Below are 18,758 nucleotides of genomic sequence, written 5' to 3'. Positions count from 1 at the left end.
TCCAGCTTAATTTAAAAAAAATTTAAAATGCACATTTGTTGCTTTTTATATTATAAACACTGGTAGGATCAAATCAGCTGATGCAAGCCGTCACAAATACTAAAGGTGCAGAGTAGACGATGGTGAAATATGAAGCGAACACATTCCATCGATAATGGTTGAAGTCATGGACTTCTCATTTCCCGGAATATAAGGCTTTCATTCATAATGACGTTTCTCATGGAATCAATAGCATTATACACAGACAGCAGGTAGGTTATTACCTGCTTCTTTTTATCTGGAAGATGATTAGTTTTACTTCCCTCCACCCCGAACACAAAGCTCGGGTTAACTCATCTGCTGCTGTCTGCGCGTTAAGAGTCAATCTCCACTGCTATGTGTCAGTTGCTTGTCATTAAAACCAACAGTGTTATGCATCTTCCTTAAACTATCTGATTTAACGTGGGCTGAACTTAATGGTTAATCAGTCCCATTGACTGACCGTGCTCAACTCATGTCACAACATCTCGACGATGATGAAGCTATCTGCATGTTAAAAGGAAAGGCCCAGTTGTCGTAGACAATTGTAACTTTCTCAATGGTATCTACTGAAGTTTCTTTCAATTGTTGTTGGCATCCATCAACCTTGGAAGACTATGGTAGTTGTGCCGTGGATTAGTAGCTGACCCGCTACCCCATTTTCAGTGGGTTGCACTGAACTCGAAGTGTATTTTTCTAAAAGTCATGTTGTAAGACAAGTTTCAGAGTAGAAATGAATACATGAATTCATTAGTGAGGCTTGTTTTACCTGGAACAAGTGAATAGGACTGTGGGCCCGACACGCTGGCTCCTAACTCCGCCCCTGCGCCCGGATTGGCCAGACTGTTCTTCATCTCATCCAGTCCGCCTGTTAGTGAGGCCATGGCCGAATAATCTGAAGTCTGGAAAACAGAAGAAGGGAAAGAAAGAGTACAATTATGAACTAATGAAAACCACAACAGTTACTGTGAGCTCCAGCGTGAATGCACAGCCGAGCCTGTGCTGCATACAGCTGTGAGCAATCTGTTCATTATACCCTGCTACATTTCTAACATGTTGCACCTTCCTGCAAGCAGAAAGCAGAAGATCCATTGTGTGAACACACACAAACACGCACACAAACACACAGCGACATACAGAAAAACACCTACAGCAGAGAGTTTATTGATCTGTTTACAAAGACAGGGATTTACTGTACAACTAAGTTCAACAGTCTATAACCACAGGATCAGCGTGCTCTGTCTCTTCATCTCCCTCACCCTCGCCGGCGCACACAGTCCATACACATCCAACACACCACACTGACACGCGCACGTGTCCACATAGACACATGGCTGCATGCACACACATCCACTGTGGTATTACATAGACCGTGGCTAATACGAAGCCTCCACTTTCCCCTGGATACCAGCAAAAATAAGAACTATGATGATCTCACACACACACACACACACACACACACACACACACACACACACACACACACACACACACACACACACACACACACACACACACACACACACACACACACACACGCACACATGCACACACTACAAAGGCTACAAATCACACAGGGCTTTAGAACCTGAAGTGACAAAGTGAAATATGGACGTTTTATTTATCCTTACTGTTTTCATGTGGAATATTTCCTGCATATTACAAAAGCAGATCAAAATCAAGAGAAATGCCCCCCCCCAAAAAAAAGACGGTAAACTTAACTGGTTGCTTCACCAACATCTCTGGATGTGAGTTCATAAAGTTCTATTGTTTTCCCTGTAAATATAATCCTCTTCATATAATGCAAGCCACAAATCATAGAAACAGGACAAATCCAAACAACTGCTGCAGCCTGTTCACTCAAAAACTACAAATAAATAATTTGTTTTCAGCGTGTAGATTCTGACCTTTAGCTCAACAGAGATCACACAGACAGAATTTGAAGCAACTTCTTAAACAGCCCCAGTAAGCTCGATGGATGGATATTGGAAACTGTCCGCTCACCTGTGTGTGACCCCCGACACACGGCCATGACCCATCCATCCTCATTTCACTCCCAGCTCCGAGGGTGAGAGACTAAGTGTGTGTGCGATGATTTAAAGTGATGGTGGTGACAAACATAAAGAATTTCAGGAATGATGACCTCTCTTTTGGGCGTGTGTACGTGCGTGTGTGTGAGTCAGGGTTGCCAGTTTATCACAAGGCAGATGACCAATGACACTTACACCTATGGGCAATTTTGATTCATCAATCAACCTCACATTCATCTATTTGAACAGTGGGAGGAATTGGGATTACCAAGAGAAACTCCTCTCACAGACAGAGAGAACATGCAAACTCAACGCAGACAGGCCTGGCCAATAGTTGACCCAATCCCCTTCATGCAATAAGGTTACGTAGTGGGAACCAATGCGCCGCTATAGAATTGTCATGTTCTTCAAATCATATAAATGTTATACAACATATCGTTCCCAATAGATGCGCACGGCGCAAGTGCAAGCCGTACATGCGCAGTAACAGCACGCCATAGCCTATGGCAGTCTCTGCAGAGGGGAATTGCACCCGTGAAACAAAAGGTCTGCCCTTGGAGCCGGTATAAAAAAGTCACAGGTGCAGTGGATCCAAACACCCGTGTCGTGTAAACGGACCCCCCCTCCCAAAAGTCAAGAAAGTTTTGCGGATGAATTCATTTTCGTTGTTGTATAAACGGGGGTTTGGTGAATGCAGTCCCTCTGGTAACGCTGCAGCCTTCAGTGTCCTCGGCTCAGTATGTTCACTCAATCTGTTCAGCACAAGAATAAGTGCACACAAAGCTCTTTACAGGGTTTAACTCTGCAAGTCTGCTCTGTACTGCAGCGTTATCTCATCATGAATGTTTCGGTGGCTTCTGCAGTGTATTAATAAGCCTCCAACCAGGAAGCCATACTGACCAAGTGGCCTGACCTCCTGCATGTCATCAAAGACTGAAATGTAAAAGAGGGCTACACCTCACCATGTGCGTCTAATGTAGTGACAGTGAGAACCTGTAGCTTCATGAGTGAAAGACAACCAGGTAATCCTCACAATGAAGCCGATTCAGAGCAGCACGGCCTCTTTCAAGAATAATGTCGTATTGATTTGTATGATTGTGTAAATATGTCCAATCTCTAGATTCACTTTATAAGTTTCATCATCAAATATTCACAACAGAGTCATGCTTACACTTGGAAAAAGTAGACAAATATTTATCAGGTGTCTACCTACCTAAGATTCATACAGCGCAAGACCAGGCCCATGAGAATTAGTCACGGTTCTCATGTTACTGGTTTCACAGATTGTGGTTTTGTCTGCAAATTGAAGTGTCTTCAACCTCAAACTGTTTCCAATGTAGTGTGTTGGACACATTATTGCTTTGGACAAAAAGTGTCAAAAACATTGTATTATGCTTTCATACTATTGATCAGCAACATTACAGTATAGATATTGCAAAGCAAATTGAATCAGGTCCGCTGGACTTGGTCAAATGCCTAGAAAGCCATTTCGTGTGTGTGTGTGTGTGTGTGTGTGTGTGTGTGTGTGTGTGTGTGTGTGTGTGTGTGTGTGTGTGTGTGTGTGTGTGTGTGTACACTAATGGCACCAATCAGAATTTCCTTTAGGTGATGAGGTGAAGGTTTCGCACTGACCCTTTTAATACGTCTGCATCTGTGCGTGTGTGGTTGTGTAAGTGGAGGCGTGTGTTTGTGCTCACTGACCTCTTAAACACCCCTGTGCTCGTCAGCGCACAACACAACCACTGGACTGTGACCTGCCAAATAAGAGCTTACTACAGACACCCCCACCCCCCCACACCCCTCTATCTGTGTGCGTGTGTGTGTGTATGTGTGTGTGTGTGTGTGTGTGTGTGTGTGTGTGTGTGTGTGTGTGTGTGTGTGTGTGTGTGTGTGTGTGTGTGTGTGTGTGTGTGTGTGTCTCTCTCTCTCTCTCTCTCTCTCTTTCTCTCCCTCTCTGACTTCACATTTTAAATCCTCTTTTGTCTTACATCCCACCCATCACACCTGTAGTTTTTATTTTTTCCACCCAGTCGTACACGCTATCCCAGCACAATACGCCAGTCCCTCCCTCTCCCCTCCTCACTTGGCCACACTCTGTCTTATTATAATGGCATCTAATATTTCCATGTATCCATGTGTAAATGGGGGCCAGGCAGCAGCAGCAGAGAAGAAGGGGTCTGATGTGGTAATTGGCCATGATGAAGTTTGGCCAGTGGGGTGACAGGCCTGCTAAGGAAGATGGATCATTCTCATTCGCCCCCGTAAATGTTGTCAATTCCACCGCTCATACAGCGCCATCAACCCTCATCAAAGAGGAGGGACGCAGCTGCCGGGCTACGCAGGGGTTGGGTTTTGGGGGTTGGTGCTGCCGGTGGGGAGGAGTTCTATGGGGCAGGATGGAAGGTTACAAAAAAAAAAAAAAAAAAAAGCGCCAGAGGAAACCTGGAACTGAGCGAGTAAGTCAAAACCAGAAAGAAGCTTGAAAGAAGGTGGGTAGACAACATCTGGACAGAGGGAGCAAAGGAAGTACATGATACGGGAGTGAGACGATTAAGAAAACAGGGACTGTGAGATCAATGAGAAAGAGAGAATAATGTATTAGCAAATCCACCTCTTGCTAAAACATAGTCAAGTAATAGTAAGAAAAAATTGTATTGTGATGTAAAGCAGGTCTTTTTTGCATTTTGTTTAGAAACTGTCCTTAACCGTCAACCTCGAACTACCTTAGGGTATCAAGTCTTAAGAGTTGTGTCAGTCAGCGAAAGTAAATTAGAGTTCAGGTCCTAAAATACTAAAGCACCACATCACTAAAACATATTTGCAGCTGTGTTTGGTCTAAATTGCGCGCACGCACACACACACGGACGCATGAACGCTGCTGACTCAGATATCGGCAGGTAATGGTTTGGTCCAAATTTCACATCAATAACAGATGAGGCCTAAATAGCACACCCACAAACACACACACGTACACACATACACACATCCAGTTGGCTCGCACCATTTGCATAATAGTATTTTCCCCTTTTCACCAAACAGCTCCCGATTTCTCAATCTCCCATTCCATGCGCCACATTGTCTTGTGTAGGCCTGATGGGGGAGAAGAAAAAAAAAAAAGGCTTGACTATAAACAAATACAATTCCCTCAGAGGCCCACAAACTGAGACAGGGATTGCGGGGAAGGAATTTATCTGTGCTCAAACTGAGCGTGGCAGCAGCATGGAGGATATTCATTTCCAGACAGACGACCCACATGGACCTCAACTCTCGGGAGACGCTGAAAAAGTTCATACATTTTGAATAAAAAAAAATTGGGTTACTATTCCTTCTTCACTCATCAATTTGGTTAAAATTGTGCTGATCATTAATCATTGTTCCTATACCTGGACTCTATTTGGCGAGAGGTGATTAATTGCAATGGCACATACTGTACTTGCAGATTTTTGTTTCTTCTCGGATTTCTTTCTGCAAACAAATCTTACAGTAAAAACCAAAACCAGTCACATACTGAAAAGTGACCATACTTAACGATTTACTTGCTATGTTACCAGCTGAAGCAAATAAAGAGAGAATTATTTGCTCGCATGCTCAGCAGTTCCCTTCCAGGGTTTATATTGTGTTTTTACTATCTCATTGAAAAGCTTATGGTGCCGTTGTTGTCTAAAATATTAAATATTGAAAAGGAAAATTAGAAATGTAAGCAGGATTCTAGTTCGTCAGTGTCTGAATGTCAAAATGAGATGAGCTGACACAAAATGAAAGCACAATAATGACATGATGTGAAAAACATTATGCCATGTTGGAGACTTAATTTTTTTTTTAATGAGATGCAGGTGGTGCACAGTAGTGTTGTGGCTGGGATTCTTGTGTTTTCTCAAGACCTCTCAATATGAGGTTTGCATGTTCTCTCTGTTGATAGGTTTGAACCTGGTTCTTCTGTTTCTTCCCCAAGTCCAATGACGTGCATGTTACGTGAATTTGTATTTATAAATTGTCCATAGGTGTGAACAGCTGTGATTATGTCACTCCAGGTCTAAGTTGAATAAAGCGGGATGGATGGAAAGTAAATGTATTATAGAAATGTGCAGTGCACTGTGTGGTTTAATTGGAATCTGTTATTTGCATACAATAGACCAAAATGCACAGTACTCTGTCCTTGAAATCAAGGCTGACAAACGTTATCAGAGATGACGCTGCAGAGTATTACAATCAAAGCAATAGGAAAGTTTGTTTTTGTTACGACTGTCAGCCTTTTTTGTCCACATATGCTGTTTCCAGCCTGCACAGGATATCTCTTGATTATTTTCCCTCATTTGAGACTATGTCATGATGAAGGAAATATGAAGGATACAATTCCGCACTCTTTTTCTATATACCAGTACAACCCACTGGTTGGTACTGGGATGGGCATTTGGACCCGGGGCAGCACTGATGAGTGGGGGCGCCATCAGCCCTACTGATTTATCACCTGGGTAATAGGAAGTGATTGAAGGGAAATTCAAATGAACTCTCTCTGACAGGCGCACATGCATACACACATGCAAGCACACACACATAAATTAATAGTGGGGCTTAATGGACTACAGGGAGAGGAGGAACAGTAGACGGAGAGGGAGATGAGATAAAAGGATGGCTTGTTAGTGAAGAAAGATAGAGGAAAGGTCTGAGACAAACTGGATATAAAGAGTAACTGCTGGTGACAGATAAAATAAGATTTGCTTGTGGGGAACGTGAGCAATTTTACTTTTTTGTCTATTCAAGTGGGATCAAGGAAATAATAAATGAGGCCCATGTTTCTGTGTCAGAAAGCTTAAAATACTAAGGAGCTTGACCCAACCACTGAAAACACTACATATTAGTGAATCCTGTTCTGCTAAAACCTGTAAGTGAGCTTCTCACACCTTTGTTTTCCACTTTTTCTCTTTCTCTTGCTCACATTTTGTGAAATGCAGCTCTCAAACAATATCACCAGCAGGGTCTATCAAGGTCTTTGAGGAATGTCAGTCACTGCGCAACGTGACCCTCCTTGACCGCAACCACACCAGTCTCGGCTCACACACACACACACACACACACACACACACACACACACACACACACACACACACACACACACACACACACACACACACACACAGACACAGACACAGACACACACACACACACAACTTGGTCCACATACCAAAGAGGCAGAGCAGTGGCTGTCAGTCTGTCATTGTTAAGGGTATGACTGTCATTCATTCCCTCTGGGAAAAGGAGGGGTTGGTGGAGGTGGAGGAACAGATAGTGATGTGGATTTGTGTGCGTGTGTGTGTGTGTGTGTGTGTGTGTGTGTGTGTGTGTGTGTGTGTGTGTGTGTGTGTGTGTGTGTGTGTGTGTGTGTGTGTGCGCACGCTTTGGGATCTCTTTATAATGCAGTTCCTAAAGCCAGTTTGACCCCACCTCGACCTGCAGTTTAAAGACACTATCCCAGACTCCAACCCCAGTGGCTTGACTGGGCTCAGACAGGACACTGATCTATGAATCATGGGTATTATAATGTTGAGTCTATAGAGCTACTACAGCCAGTCCCTGTCGACCTCTCGCCCTGTGCCTCTCCAGTCCCCATGTCGGTCAGGGGGAAGAGAATGGGTTAAAAAGCCAAACTCTGCCCTGTAGGTCTAAGGCTGCAACCTATTTGTGTTTCCACATGCTATTGCTCCTCCAAAGTGTATTTGTCCTCTTGCCCTTGACACTGACTGAATAAATAAACAGAAGCAGGGCTATGTTTTAAGATTGCGGGAACAAAAGTGTCATTTTGAGACGGCAAAATATTCTCCCTAATTTTGACCGGAGGGCTGCAGATTAGAAGACATTTGAGAAAAGGTAGAGCGAATACAAATGATAGCTTGTTGTCATTTTGTTATTCAGTGTACCTCTTACACTCCCATTTACATTAATTTACTGCTGGAAAAGGGCGAGAGGTCAATTTCAACGCAACATTAAGACAGATGCCCCTTTTCCACTCCCAAGGTTTTCTCCTCTTTTTCGTTCTCACATACAAGCAGCGCGCATATATGTATCACAAGATACACACCAGCCTGTCAACAGCTCCATCTCCCTTCCCCAAGCAGCAGGAAGTGAGGTCATAATGACAGCCCGGTCAATATACTCATTAACCCCTGCAGTGTGACTAGATTATGGTAACGTCAATAGAGCAGGCCTGACTGAGTGTTTTCACACTATCAGATCACAGACGCTCACAGCGGTCTGTCAAGCAAACAGAAGGAAAAAAAAAAATGATGTTGACATTTTCAGATCAACTGTAATGTCTGCGCGTTGCTTTTTAAGGTAAGAGTTTGCAGTGCAATGTGACCAATTGTATTTCGGTTGGCATGGCATGGCAAGGCATAGCAGGCAGGCTTTTAAGCTCAAAGCACAGAGAAGTGATTCTAATGGCAGTCGGCGAAAGCGTCAGGCTTTTTTCACTTCAGCTATATAGCTGAAGTGAAAAACTGCGAAGTCAAGCTGTACATCTCTGCAGCACAAGTTCGGTGCTCCAACCTGGCGTGAATCAGAGCTAAAGCATCATGGGACACTGACACATATTTCAAAAGACCCTTCATCTGTCCACGGAAGCTCTCTGTGTGTTCAACTTTTACTGAAACTGTCTCGACATTTTCATAGACACTCACTCACCTTGATTCACCAAAAGCAAAAATTGTTAAGTCTGATTTGCGCTAGTCTGTATTTTTCAATTGTGTTGCACTCAGCCCCATGACCAAAAGGTTCTATGAAGTTTCACGGTGTCAAAAAAAAACCAAACCTTGCTCTAATACAGGGTGTATGAACCTTGTTTCACTTGTTTATGTAAAACTGTGTCAGCACTGCAAATAGTGATACTGGATTATGAACAATGAAAGTGGGTGCATCAGTTTTCTGACATTGCATGTTAAATGAGGAAAATAAAGTATGATTAAATGTGTTCCGCAACCAATTCTTTGAAATTAATGTGTTAGAGTCAAAGCCCTAAAATATTTGTGTCCTAATCCAAATGATCATTAATTTAGCTATTGTTTAGCCATGTGAATATAATCAGCACCTTGACTTATTACTTCAAATTGTGTAACCATTGTGATAGTCACCCCAAAACTATATGTACTGGTACTTTAATACGTCTGGGTATTATATGAATCTGTAAGTTAAGCATACTTAAATAATGACCTTTTACAATATTTTAGCTGCCACTAAATCCATATATGATAATCAAGTGGAATTGCATCTAATCAGGATGCAATTGTTGATATGGTAAAAGCCTAATGTTACTGTCATTCGGTTAATTAAAAACGTGTTAAGTCTTGACCTGGTACAAACCATTCAGGATTGAGCTGAAGACCAGGATGTATCAGACTTCAGATATCAATGAGTTGCTTGTCAGTTCATTTTTGCTATTCCTCTTTTGGGGTGTTTTATAATGACAATAAATTATCATCTTTGCACTCAGGCAGCAATGTTGCCACACGGATACTATTCAAGAATTAGAAATCAACATTGGGCTGAATTTGGCTGAGCTCAGCACAAATGACTGGGGCTGAAGCAGTAGAAGTGGATGTCTGACTGGCCAACGGAGCACAACTGTGAGTTAAAATGCTCCACTTTATCTGGTGAGCCATGAGGTGGCACCACATAAACTAACCTTTGCCTCCTGCATCTGCCCTACTTTTCATCAAACCCACTTTCCAACTAAGCCTTTAGCCCATAGCCTGCGGAATGCCTTGCCCTTACCTTGCCAGAGTCAGGGCTCACATAGAGGTCAGAGCTGGATTGGATTGGACAGGATGGCTGTCTGTCAAAGAGGCGGTCCAATACCTCGATCTGCTGCGGCGAGAACAGCTCCCCCCTCATCTGCTTTCTGAGGAAGTCCCGCCCACCGTGGCCATGCCCATTGGCCAGTGGCGATTCCTGCAAACCTACGTAGAAAAGACAATAGCAAGGTCAGGAAGATTGTTAATGGATAATATTCATTGGAGGCGTGATGTAAATGAATTGAAAAATCTGAGCGAAATGCAAACAGAATATGATAGCGAAATGAAGGGATGGAAGAAGTCATGGTGATACAAATCAGGACAAATGTGGAAAACGAAGTTGGTGAACTCAGACGAACTCCAATGAACTGAATTCAGATTGAGAGACTTCTTAGATTGTGAGGACTCAGAGAAAATGGTACACAAATGCAGTCCATTACAAAGCATATGCTGTCTCTCCTTCTTGATCTCTCAAAAGTACCTTCTCTCATACATACACACAGTTCTTGTCATATCAGTCATACACACACACAGGCACACAAATATATATTGCTGCAGTATCAGTATTAGACTGTGAGCTCTCGTATCCTGCAGTTATTGCAAAGCTGAGGGACTGAACGAGACAATTATAAGAACTCTGAAGAGTCGCGGCCCACAAATGATTAGAAAAGAGAGAACGAGCGAAAAAGATAAAGAGAAAAAGGGGATGAGGGTGAAAATCCCCCGCTATACAGCCAATTCATCGCTGCAAACCGCTCCTGAGAGCCTATTTTAGTCCTGGGGTCACTGTGTGTTTGGTGTGTGAAAGTGTGCGTATTTGTGTGAATGTGTGTCCGGGGTAGTGATATGACAGATGGGTGAAGAGGGGGAGGGTGCCGTCAAATATATATATATATATAATTTTTTTTTTTTTTTCCATTTGAACTGAAAATACAGATTCATTTGTGCCAGACTGTCGTCTGCAAGAACAAGCAAAGAAAGAAAGAAAGTAAGAAAGAAAGTATACAACAGTTGATTCAGTGTGATAGTATTTGATATCAACTAATGGGTTTTTTTTAACCTAATTTGGATCATATATTAGTTTACGTCCACAAGCTGTGGACGTTTTGCTATAATAAGCACTTGTCTGCATTTGCATTACTAATTATAAAGATCTGTGCACATGCAGGAGATGCCATACTCATGACACTGATTATTGAGTGACAGAATGACAAAACCTCTTTGTGAAATTATATATTCTGTCTTTGTGTTCATCTCACTAATTATCGAAATCTGTGCCTCTTTTAAGAAGGGATTATTATTTTTTTTTTCTTGGACGTGATTCTTGGCTAGTTGGTTGTATTTTAAAATTACAGGCCTGTTATACTGAAGGTTTCTATATATAAAATGATGCAAACGTGATATTGCGCGCGCACACACACACACACACACACACACACACACACACACACACACAGGTGGAAGCTGATCTACTAATCTGATTGTGCAGCGCACAAAATAACACGCAATATCAATTTAGCATGCTTGCCCTCATGAATATGGAATAGATATGTTCCAGATCAGGAAAAATACTTTAATGTACAACTACACACTACTGTATGTAATTTACCACATCAAAAAAGTTGCTGTCATAGGATTTAGAGGCATTTCCTGAGTGACACCTCCACTACTTTTATTTGCAGACTTTAAGATAGAATATTTTCTATGTTGTGTCCCTTTTAGTTCTTGGAATTTTACAGAATGTCTCCTGTTGCTTTTCTTTCCCCCACAGTTTTGACTTTATTTACCGTCCCCATAATGTCTTTTTCTCTATTTCCATCCTGTTTTTAATCCAAATCGTCAGATGTGTTTGCTATAACACTCTAATATGTTTTGATATGTTCCTCCACCAACACGGTCAATCACGACATGAGAAGTGCAGGCCAACAAACACAGTAGCCATGTCGCTTCCATTGGATCAAAACCCTCATGTAAACACACCTGTTTAAGTGTTTGTCACTCACCATGTCTTAGCTGACCGTTGCTGTGGATTGCAAATAAACTGAAAGCACATCCATTGAACAAGATTTATACGGGATATTTCTAAGTATAGTCTGATGTCACAAAGGTTTTTCTTCACTCTATTATTGATCAGTCATTGACCATAAACCTTTTGTTTTATACAACTTGATAGCCAACAGTTTGCTCTGGATATCCATTGTGGTACACAAGTGACAGCTGATGTGGCCCAAAGCTGAGTTAGATATAGAATTAACTCATTTTTATTCAACTTAATTTTTTTTACCGTTCAATCTTTACACCCAAACATTGTTGCATGAAGTAGCTAAAGGCTGCAGATCAATGTCAAAAATGTTAATTGCATCCATCCACCCATCCATCCATCCATCCATCAATCCATCCATCCATCCATCTATCCTCCTATCCCAGGTGGCCTTGAGTGAACTTCTGGTTAAACCCTGGCCAAGTTGTCCATCCAAAAATATACATCTTTTGAGATACGCAGTATTTATTCCAGACCAAGAGACTATTGTGAATAAACTCCATCTTACTCTTTACTTCACCTTGAAGAATACTTAAGATAAAAGAAGAAATGTTGATTAAACAATTCAGCTGCATCACTAACAGTTGTTTTTCTATGGTGCGATATGATTGTAGCAGCTGACAAAATTGACAAGTTTTGTTCAGAATCAAAATCAAAAGCAAGGTCGCCTGAAATGTCAGAAATAATTCCTCAAAAAGGTTTTGTGTGTGGGCACAACTTCAGTAGTTAGAGCAAAGTTTAATAAGAAAGAGCTGCCAATGTGCAGTTTGGTCATTTATTGTTCACTTTAGCTTCATTTCTGTTTTAGGGATTATGATCCATCTAGGTGTGCATAAACTAGAAACTGTGAACAAAAAACTGGCGTAAACTTTGCAATTCAGCATGTGCGGGTGTGTACGAATGAGAAGGTGCTATTCCATTGCCATCCATTTTCAATGTGATAAGAATATATAAGAAATAATTGGCATAGTAGTAGGGTTTTAAAAAATCACAAAACACAGTGATCAACAATTTCTTGTCAGGTCTCTGTGTGTCTCGCCTCATGTTTCCTATTAACCAATGATCTTCTCCCTCTGTGTGCTCCCTTCGTTGTGTCCCACCTGTGCCACCCTTTCCCTGTGTCTTTAAACTCCTCTGTCTCTGTTGTCTTGGTCTTTTCGTCTTGTCAACATGTCGCTCCTCTTGTTGCCCGTCGCTCCTGATTCCCTTAGGTTTTTTTTGTGTTCCCCAGACATTTCCTACAATAAACAATGTGCTTGGGTCTATCCGCACACCACCTGATATCCCTGACAATTCTACTGTTTTAGGTTAGTCTTATGGAAAAATGCATTGCAACACGGTCCTCTAAGTTTACCATTGATACTCTTAGTTGATTTTGAAGATTTGCAGTAAATTTCAACTCTACGGATTGTATCTGGCCTAGACTGAATGAGGGGGTAACTCACCTCAACCTCTCGATACGTTTTCACAACACAAAACCTCTTTCACCCACTCTCTAACAAACACACTTCTTGATCATAATCTCTCTTTCACTCCGACACTAACACACACATACACACATATACAGATGCTGGCTGCAGTGTGAGTGTATGGTCCAGGTCTCCGGTGACAGACCAATCAGGGGGGAGATAAAGCCGGTATGATGCTTTAGCCTGGTAACCCACGGCAACCCATTTAATCCCACCGGCCAGTCCCCATGATGGAATTCAATTGATCAATCATGTAGCTCTGATGGCACCATTTCAGCCAGCTTATTGCTTTCTGCTTTCTCTGTTGCAACACACACACACACACACACACACACACACACACACACACACACACACACACACACACACACACACACACACACACTGAAGGACTGACCCAAACCTGTCATGGTGGAAAATCCACAAAGGACCGTAGAGTGACAGGACGAAGACGGACCTACTGTAATCAAGCAGTAAGAACAAAGCTTTTAACTTATGATAATCAGTGTTGTCCATTTATCTGAATGAATGTGTGTAAGTGTGTATGCATGTGTATGTTTCTATGGATGTGGGTGTGGGTGGGTGTGTAGCTTGATATCCGGCTGGTCTCATTGTATCCATGGATGGGTAAAGAAACTCATTGCCGTGACGGGTTAAATCCTATTCACTGTTGGACACACACACACACACACACACACACACACACACACACACACACACACACACACACACACACACACACACACACACACACACACACACACACACACACACACACACACACACAGCTGCCTCTATCTCTGTGATTCAGTCTCAGAAGGGAAATGCTTCTCTTCCCTCTTTTTCAGAGCAGAACAAAACAAACAATGAGCCCTTATTGTTCTCTCCTTTCTGTCTTTTTTCCCTCTCTTCCGCCTTCTCTCTCTCGCTCTCTCTCTCTCTCTCTCTCTCTCTCTCTCTCTCTCTCTCTCTCTCTCTCTCTCTCTCTCTCTCTCTCTCTCTCTCTCTCTCTCTCTCTCTCTCTCTCCTTCCTGGTCTCCTTCTCCATTACCATCTCCCTCTGTCTCAGCCGACCATTCGAAATTTTGCCTATTCTAAAAGCCTAGAAACAGTTGAATTATTAAATTCCCTCAAGAAGTAGATGAGTTGTCACCTGTTACATCTGTTGTGGCACAAGCGTGACTGCAAATGGACAAGACTCTGCCATTGTGCATTTTGTTGCACTTGACATAGATTGTTGTCCTGATAGTACAAGAGTCGTAAGCCTGACCTGCCAGCCTGTGTGTGTGTGTGTGTGTGAGCCCTATCTTGACTCCAGAGATCAAAGTTTTGGCAGAGAAGGAGGTGCTGAGAGGAGCCCAGGGTGAAGGGCGGAGATCCCCTCCCTCCTTCATTTCTTGCTTACTCCCAGAGTCTTTTATTTGGTAAGCTGCTGCATGCCACAGTGGATGCACAATGGGGTGAGAGGTCAACTTGGCATTCTGGGTAAATGCCATTCAAAGTACTTCTTCAAGGAAATTACAGCTGCAAACTGAATTTTTGCTCAAACTTCAGTTTCACACTTGTATGGCCGATTTACTTGAAGTAAATCCTGGCTGTCCTGGTCTCCATATTCTTATCAAGACAGAAACACACACGCACATGCACACACGCACATACACAATCCATGTATAAGAGAATAGGCTATCATACAATAGTCCCCTTTTGGCCCCACAAGTCAAGTTCTTTCATTCAGACCTATTCATCTCCATTCTGCCCCGACTCACCCCCCTACTTCCCCTTGCTTTGGCTGAGGGCAAAGGTCACCACAGGGCTTTAGCCCCACACACTCCTATCAATATGGGCACATACACACACACACACACACACACACACACACACACACACTGATCTTGCCTTCCTGTGTTCCCATCACTTGCGCAGCTGTTGTTTGTGAGCCTGTATGTGATGAAGAGTTTCCTGCACATATGTTCACGCCCATGCATAAATATACAGCAGATGACATAATAAGATACAAAACTAGATATTGGGTCAGCTGATAGCACCTCCATTACCTCAGTTACCTTAGTTGTTTTTTTTTCTTGGGCTCAATGAAGCTTCCACAGAATCACCCTTTCAAAAACATCACAAGGCAAGCAAAACCTAATGTAGCAATATTGATATAAAATTAATCTGTCAATGAGTTTTTTCAGTTCATGTCCACCAAGAGGATTGTATTATTTTTGGAAACATTGCAGTTTCAAATGTGGACGAATCTAAACCTTCACGCTAAACTTTCCACTGTTCCTATTCTCTTTTTTCCGAAATTAACCAAACATGTATTTAATGAGAAGAATCCGAGGTTCAGTGTAATTGTCTGATTATGTGAAGATTATTAATGACTGTAGCATGTTTGTGTCTGTGTGTGTGTGTGTGTGTGTGTGTGTGTGTGTGTGTGTGTGTGTGTGTGTGTGTGTGTGTGTGTGTGTGTGTGTGTGTGTGTGTGTGTGTGTGTGTGTGTGTGTGTGTGTGCGTGCGTGCGTGTGCGTGTGCGCCGTGTTTGTCTGTCCATGTCAGTGCATGCTGTTCCCCCCTGTTGCCCCTTGCTGTGTGTGTGTGTCATTATCCAGCGGGGGCCGCTCTAATGGAAGCTGTGATTAGCAATGCTGTTAATTAGACCACAGAGCCAGCCGTGCAGACCTCTGCCACAAGAACACTGCAGATAAAACACACGAGCAAAACGTGACATGGAGCGACATGATGCTCGAAGGATGCTCTCTGAGCACTTCAGCGAAACGCGAAGAGACCTGATGCTTTGATTTAAATTGTGCTACCCCAACGTCCAGTCACCAGAAAAAAAAAAAAAAAAAAAAGAAAAGAACAGGAGGCAGATCACACATGTGGTACATGGTACGACATGTTATGCACATAAAGAACAAAGCAAAACAATGATGCTGCTAATTAGATTACACTACTTTTTCCTTCAACTGTAGCGCTGACCACAGAGACTTTGCTGAAGACATTATTGCACATAACAATGCGGGTTGCATTCATGTAATTGCACATCATTGATATTGTTCTTATCAATAACAGATTACTTTAAAGAGAGGCAGCCATATTGTGCTAAATACACCCATTTATTGCTCTTCCAGTAAACAGTTGCTTAATGTCTAAAAACTTCTGCCGTAATAATAATAATACAGTAGAGTACAATTGCCCCCCCTTCCCAAAAAAGGACATTTAAAGAAATTAATTTCTTTTTAGTTCTCATATGTGAATATTCAATTCGTGAGAAGATTATATGTGCACAGAAAGGAAGGCAGTGATATTTGCATTTAAAAGATGTGGTTACTCACTCACAGTCATTTTATATACACCATGAGGTCCAGTTGGACTAATTGTTGTAAGGTTTGTCTGTTTTTATGCTCCCTTAATAATGAATATGTGTGTTTACTCTCATGCAAGCGGTGAAGTGTCGACACACAAAATGGAGCAGACATTGTTGAGTTCACACAGCGAGATAAACTTTGATCCTTTGTGTGCTAAAATATATGCATGTGTGCATGTCTTTGTCTGTGTTAGGTCTAAAGTCTTTGTGGTCCACTGATGGGTAAGTGGGCTGCATCCGAGCATATCAAGGTGCACCTGGGATTCACCTGGAACCTGCTGGACTCTTCTGAAAATTCATCAGCAGTGGGAAATGCTCTACTGTACCCCATACTGTATAAGTGTGTGTGGGAGAGAGAGCGAGAGAGAGAGAGAGCGAGAGCCCCCGGTGGCACTCTGTCACCCCCCCCCCGGTTCGACATCTGGTCCTGTCTCATTTACCGTAGGAGACCGTCTGTGTGATGGCTTTTTAATGCCACTGACTCCACCGCACACACACTCGTAATCATGCACATATGTACGCACACCCGCAAACACAAATATGAACATACCGTACATGTATGTGTTTGCACCGACTTACAGAAACATAAAAACACAAGCTCAGGGCTTCCATCAACATGCAACATCGATCTGCTATGACAGCACCCATGATCAATAGTGCATGCATAAACTGACTTCTCAGGACACTCTCCAGTGAAGCACTGTTAGTAAACAAATCTGGGCTTCAGAATGAAGATACTTGGTTTAGAGCTCCCTCACGCACACACACATACACACCTGTCATTCGTCTTAATGTATTTTTGGGGGAGTTTTTTTCTCCATCTAAGCTTCAGTGCCTCTGTGGGGGCGAAGGAGGTCTTCAAGCTGCCCATCATTAGACGGTGTGTTGATGTATTTGTTTTATAGGTGCACATGAAAAAAAAACAAAAAACCTTTCTACCTAAATATTCAACGGTCTGCAATATGGCAAGTATACCACAGCACAGTTGTTCACTCACCTTCGTCCCTCTTCCTTTTGCCCACATCAGCAGCTGAGCTGATACCCAGAATGCCACTGATGGAATACGAGGAACCGGCCGAGTCGCTGGTGACCGCTGAGACTTGTGTGGCAGCCACAGACGTTGCTGAAGATAGAGCACACATCAGAAAATCACAAGTTAGGTCATTACAGCTATGTCGCCATTTTTAAGTTTTATTCACTCAGTTCTTTCCTCATAGACCAAACACAACTCTGCAGCCAACATTCTATTCTCAATTTGAACAGCATAAAATCATATGAAGAACATCAAACTGGTATAAGTAGCAAAATTGGCTTGTTACCCCTCAATTCGCTATTACCGTCTTTCTTGTTTTGTCTGAATTAAAAATAAAGGGGGGAAAGCAAATATAGTGGTTCAAAGTAGGCTTCACCACGAGTTGGATTTAAAATCCAGTAAAAATTATGTTATGTAATGTTAAAGCCCAAAATCCTAATTTAATCAATGTTGGTATAACGCTTGTATGATGACACAAAAAAAAAAAAAAAACCACCATACAATTAAAGGCCTCAGTGTATGGTGACGAAAAGAGGTGATCAAGCATTTTAATATGCGTCCTTTATTCCTCAAGAAACACGTTAAAAAATACTGCATCTTAACAGCTGGGAAAGGAACTTGCCCTAATGTGGACGTGGATGTAATTTAAACTTGGTTTACATTGAGATGGATGGATGGATGGATGGATGGATGGATGCATGGATGGATAGATGGAGTCATTTAAACACCTCATACAATTCGGCATGCGGAACAACTTCTGGAAAATGATGGTTCATTTGGTTACTTGTTGCAACAAAGATGACAAAGATGGAGAACAACAACAAAAAAGTATTCCGAGTGAGCCCCAAACAATTTAAAATCCTATTTATTCTCTTCATAAACTCCAAATCTATGCACCTTAACCTTTCTCAAACTTTCGTCAGCCATACGGACTAAACTGAACCTGGAGGGGGGCGGAACACAAAGGATAGGCCTCTGTTAGTGTTTTGCACCTTGTCTCTTCCTCTAATCTTCCC

The 18,758-nt window shown here is 42.3% G+C and overlaps 1 protein-coding gene across 1 annotated transcript in view; it reads right to left on the bottom strand.

The window, feature by feature from the left end:
- pax5 (paired box 5) overlaps positions 1-18,758 on the bottom strand; it is a gene marked incomplete at both ends in the record, with an annotated part of 51,356 nt that overhangs the window by 11,495 nt on the left and 21,103 nt on the right. Inside the window, 3 exons of the mRNA XM_080521142.1 lie at positions 788-920; positions 9,813-9,997; positions 17,707-17,832. Coding sequence (XP_080377268.1) covers positions 788-920; positions 9,813-9,997; positions 17,707-17,832 — 444 coding nt within the window. The remainder of the gene's footprint in view (positions 1-787; positions 921-9,812; positions 9,998-17,706; positions 17,833-18,758) is intronic.

This window comes from Blennius ocellaris (genome assembly GCF_963422515.1).
Source record: "Blennius ocellaris genome assembly, chromosome: 3".
In the NCBI taxonomy this organism is placed as follows: Eukaryota; Metazoa; Chordata; class Actinopteri; order Blenniiformes; family Blenniidae; genus Blennius; species Blennius ocellaris.
The sequence above is the reverse complement of the archived record's forward strand: the minus strand, read 5'-3'. Positions and strand labels throughout refer to the sequence as shown.